The sequence below is a fragment of the Ursus arctos genome, unplaced genomic scaffold (assembly GCF_023065955.2).
Source record: "Ursus arctos isolate Adak ecotype North America unplaced genomic scaffold, UrsArc2.0 scaffold_23, whole genome shotgun sequence".
Classification (NCBI taxonomy): Eukaryota; Metazoa; Chordata; class Mammalia; order Carnivora; family Ursidae; genus Ursus; species Ursus arctos.
Window position 1 is genome coordinate 3,916,639 of NW_026622908.1, and position 4,939 is coordinate 3,921,577.

The 4,939-nt window shown below is 56.2% G+C and overlaps 1 protein-coding gene across 1 annotated transcript; it reads left to right on the forward strand.

Moving 5' to 3' along the window:
* The first annotated feature begins 235 nt into the window (after nucleotides 1-235).
* RASSF10 (Ras association domain family member 10) lies at nucleotides 236-4,065 on the forward strand. Its single transcript, XM_026486769.4, has one exon. It carries the CDS (start codon nucleotides 455-457, stop codon nucleotides 1,946-1,948), a length of 1,494 nt encoding a protein of 497 aa, XP_026342554.1. The 5' UTR covers nucleotides 236-454; the 3' UTR covers nucleotides 1,949-4,065.
* Nucleotides 4,066-4,939: the final 874 nt, after the last annotated feature.

The following is a 4,939-nucleotide window of genomic DNA, read 5'->3' on the forward strand; positions in this document are numbered from 1 at the left end:
AATAGAGCGGCGCGTGCGCGGAAGGGGCCGAGATTGCCGCCGCGGGCAGGGGAGAGAAGGGCTGGACTGGGCGCTCGCTTCGCGGCGAGGCTGCGAGGGGCGGGTCCGCGCGCTGCGCCTCCCGCGCTCTGGCCGGAGTTCTGGGCGCTGGGGGCGGGCAGGGGAGGAGCCACGTGGGGAGGAGCAAAACCTGGAGGCTGGGGAACCTCGGGCAGAGCCAGAGCGGCGAGAGCCGGATCCCGGGCGCGCAGACCAGGGAGAGCGCGCCGTCCGGGCCCAGCACCGCCTCAGCGCTCCAGCCCGCGGCGGCGCTCGCCTTCCGGGCGCAACTGGCGACAAGGGCCGGAGCTGACGGGGCGAGACTCCCAGGCTCCTAAACCGTCGCAAAGCTGCTGGGCTGCCCGCCGCCCCGCCGGGGCCCAGACCGACCCGCCACCTGCGTCCCGGGTGCGCCATGGATTCGGAGAAGAAGATATCGGTGTGGATCTGCCAGGAGGAGAAGCTGGTGTCTGGTCTCTCTCGACGCACCACCTGCTCGGACGTGGTGCGGGTGCTGTTGGAGGACGGCTGCCGGCAGCGACGGAGGCAGCGGCGGAGCCGGCGGCGGGGGGCGGCCGGCGAGTCGCCAGGCCGGGAGGAGCTGCGGGAACTCCTGGACGAGGACGACGAGGACGACGACGAGGCGCTGCCGCAGGGCATGCTGTGCGGGCCCCCGCAGTGCTATTGCATCGTGGAGAAGTGGCGGGGCTTTGAGCGCATCCTGCCCAACAAGACGCGCATCTTGCGCCTCTGGGCCGCCTGGGGCGACGAGCAAGAGAATGTGCGCTTCGTGCTGGTGCGCAGCGAGGCGTCACTACCCAACGCGGGCCCCCGCAGCGCCGAGGCGCGCGTCGTGCTCAGTCGCGAGCGCCCCTGCTCGGCCCGGGGGGTCCCGGCGCGGCCCAGCCTGGCTATGACCCAGGAGAAGCAGCGGCGGGTGGTGCGCAAGGCCTTCCGCAAGCTGGCCAAGCTCAACCGGCGGCGCCAGCAGCAGCCGTCGTCGCCCTGTTCGTCCACTTCGTCGTCCACCGCCTCCTCCTGTTCGTCCTCGCCGCGGGCCAGCGAGAGTGCTTCCGTGGAGCGCATGGAGACGCTGGTGCATTTGGTGCTCTCACAGGACCACACCATCCGTCAGCAGGTGCAGCGGCTCCGGGAGCTGGATCGCGAGATCGATCGCTATGAGGCCAAGGTGCACCTGGACCGCATGCGGCGACACGGGGTCAACTACGTGCAGGACACTTACTTGGTGGGCGCAGGCATCGAGGTCGACGGGCCCAGCCCTGGAGAGGAGCCGGAGGCGGCTGTGGCTCCCCTGGACGGCGACGCTCAGGCGGCAGCGCTGGAGGAGCTGGCCCGGCGGTGCGACGACCTGCTGAGCCTGCAGGATCAGCGAGCCCAGCAGGAGGAGTTGCTCGAGCGGCTCTCAGCCGAGATTCAGGAGGAGCTGAACCAGAGGTGGATGCGGAGGCGCCAGGAGGAGCTCGCCGCGCGGGAGGAGCCCCTGGAGCCTGACGGTGGCCTCGACGGCGAGCTGCTCCTGGAGCAGGAGAGGGTCAGGACGCAGCTCAGCGCCAGCCTCTACGTCGGGCTCCGGCTCAACACGGACCTGGAGGCCGTCAAGTCGGATTTGGATTACAGCCAGCAGCAGTGGGCCAGCAAGGAGCGCGAGCTGCAGGGCCTTCTCCAGACTTTGCATACGTTGGAGCTGACGGTAGCGCCCGACGGGACTCTCGGCTCTGGCGGACCCTCCCGGGAAGCCCGGCCTCAGGGCTGCGCCGAGGTGTGGGTGGATCAGGCCCGCGGACTGGCCAAGAGCTGTGCTGGCAACGACGAGGACTCCGATACCGGGCTGAGCTCTATGCACAGCCAGGACTCGGACTCGGTGCCTGTGTGCGAATCTCTTGTGTAAGGGGAGCAGGGTGGGAGAGGGGGAGGACCCTTCTCCCTTCCTCTCGGAAAGCACTGGCATGGCCGGCTCAGGGACTTGAAAGCAGGCTGGGGGTGGGCCGGGGAGCCCTGCCAGGTAGCAGCGCTCCCACCGGGCCAGGGGGAGGGCTGGAGACGCCTGTCCTGCGAGGGCGCTCCTCTGGTTCCCGAGTGAGTACAGAGGGGTGCGGGACAGGGAGGCCAGGTCTCCATTCCAGGTTCTTTCAGGGGAAGGAAGGAGGGAGGTGGTGAGAACCTCCTGTACTGGAAAACAAAAGCCCCAGGGAAACTGACGTGGTCCGAACCCATTTTCAAAAAAAAAAAAAGAAAAAAGAAAAAGGTATCATGAAGATTTCAGCAATCTTTTGTATGGGAAGGACTGAAGGCAGCTAGAACTTTAGTTTGTGGCATAAAGTGCTTTTAAAAGAAACTCTTGGATGAAAAGGAAATTCCTTGAATGTTAATTGTGACTGTGAACGTGTTAAAACTAGCCAAAGAGGAGCACTGGTGTTGGTCTCAGCCTTACTTACATCTCTGATAAAACCCACAGGCACCCAAATCCTGGCTCTTTACATTTCTGCAGGTTGGGGAATTGCCCATCTGCTAAACTGCGTCTTTTATTTTCTTACAAAGGCTGAGCTGTATGGAAGTCTAACCCTGCATTTCCTCCTTGCAAATACCGTATGTGTTAAAATAGAATCCTTTCCCTAAAATAACCTTTTATTATTACAAAAGCCAAACATCACGCTTTTGAGATAGAGAAGCCTGGCAGACATAATCCCCGGTTACCCTTTAATGGAGGCCCTTTGGGATTTGCTCCGGCAAAGGGACCTGTGCTGTCCTTTCTTTTCATTCGTGTTGTCGCTTCATCCACGGAATCACAGTTCCTCCAGGAAAAATAAAAGGGAAGTTAGCAGAATTCAAGCGAAGTGCAACTGGAGTTGCTATGTAATGAGCTCTCTGGTTGAAACTGAGACTTGAAAGCAAAGATCTTTGTTAGTGTTCAGCTTTTGAACTAAGCTATATGATTAAAACCAACCATGACCTCAAGGTATTTTACCCCCACCCGAGTCTAACTTCAGTAGCTTTGGTCAGAGATTAATTAGTTGCTTGTCCAAGCCTAATCGAGAGTGCAAATATCAAGGTTCACTCGATAAGGGCCCCCAAAAGAAAACATAAAATAAAACAACCTAATAGTACACCTTGGCTGAGCAATTTGATTAACCCAGGGCACGGAGCCATAGATAAATGCATAGAAAAGTAAGCTGAAAGACCGCTCGAATTACTCTTGTCTGGCTCATGCCTTTGCACACGCCCCAGATACAAGTGCAACACCTCTCCCTTAATAGCTGGTGACGGGGCCCTGGTGGGGACCCAGTGTAATTGTTCCAGTTACTTCAATGAGAAGTTATCAGTTGTAGCTAGCTGTTGCCCCGTGGAAGGAGCCTGTTGGCCGCATTCCCTCCGGAGCTCAGTACTTCTGAGGAATGTGGGATCTAATCTGTCCTGAGGCGGTAGTAACAATGGGGCGTGTGTGGTGCCAGCCTGCTGCAGAAGCCTGCGATCGGGCTAACCGTAGAGGGGCTGGCTCCAGTCTCAACACCACATGTGAAGATAACTTAAAAGGTCTGGCTTTATCGAGAAGTTTCTTTCCTTGCAGAGTTTCTCTGTCTGCTTGTTGCCCGCGGGGACCTGCCCACCTGACCTCCTCAAACCATTTGAGCTGTCTCCTTTTTGGAGAGACCCCCCCCCCGCCCCGTGCTATTACAACACACGTGGATATTTCAGATTTTCGAGTAAAATGGGAATGAACCGGCCATTTTCTTAATTGATGCTTTCAAAAGACATTAGCTGGCGTAATGATGGTTTTTTAGTTTCGTCGGATGCAGAAAACATCTATGCATTTGGGCTCGAGCATGATTAAAATGCGGAGGGGACCGAAGGAAGCCGCTGTCCGAGACGATCATTTGGTCTGGTAAACACAAAGCCTAATGATAGCTTCCCTTTTGAGGCAGAGGTAAAATCCTCATTAGACTGTGACAAACGCTACTTGTCTGAATGGTTTATGCTGGCAGTGGGCTGACCTGGTGGTTTTAAAATTATTGTGCTTTTTTTTTTTTTTTTTTTTTTTTGGTCCCCCAGAGTGGTAGGGGTGGTGGTTCTTAGATGTTTATTAACTCAGAACACAGAAGTTGGCAGAACAGAACCGCCTGGCAGAAAGGGGCTGTTTTCCTTTTCACTATTATTATTTTAAACTTTGACAGGCTGCTGACATCAGCAAATAATGCCTGAAGCCTGTAAAGCAAATTAAGCCACATCACAGGGAGAAGGCCTGTGGGATTCTCTGGTGCCCTCTTTCCAGAACCTTCCTGTCCTGTCCACCTGAAGATGTTTCTCCAGTCTTCAGGCAGCGTGGAGGCTCTGTTTATAACAGAGCAGCCCAGTCTGCCCATTTCTCCTTTCATCCAAATCAATTATGTCCCCAAAAGGCACTCTCTGTGTAGGTAGGAGAAAGGAGAAGGGGGGAAAGGGGTGCCAAAATAGAAAGGAGACAATAGCTCTTTTTACTAAGAGCTCTCGCAAGCCTCAGAGAGGTGCAGTGTGGATATAAAAAGGACCAACACGGCACCTGTGCCTAGAAAGTGCCTAATAAATGCTAGATGTTGAAAAAACGTCATTTCACTTAAAAAATAATCATCGTGGCACTAAGAATGAGAATGAATACATTGAGGTGAAAGCCTCAGCACTGAGGATGTCAGAGCCCCTGGGAGAAGTGACCCCTCTCCTGGTGTCCAAGCAGAACAGAATCTTGGGGAGGAACCGGAAGCTGGCAGAGGACAGGCCAGGCCCCATCCTTGTTGGGAACTGATAGAATGTATCGTGGCTCTGATGTTAGGTATCCCCTTCCGAGCCATCTCCCAACCAGAAAGATTTCATCTGGTAGCTCTGTGTGTTTGCTTATAAAGTGTGATGA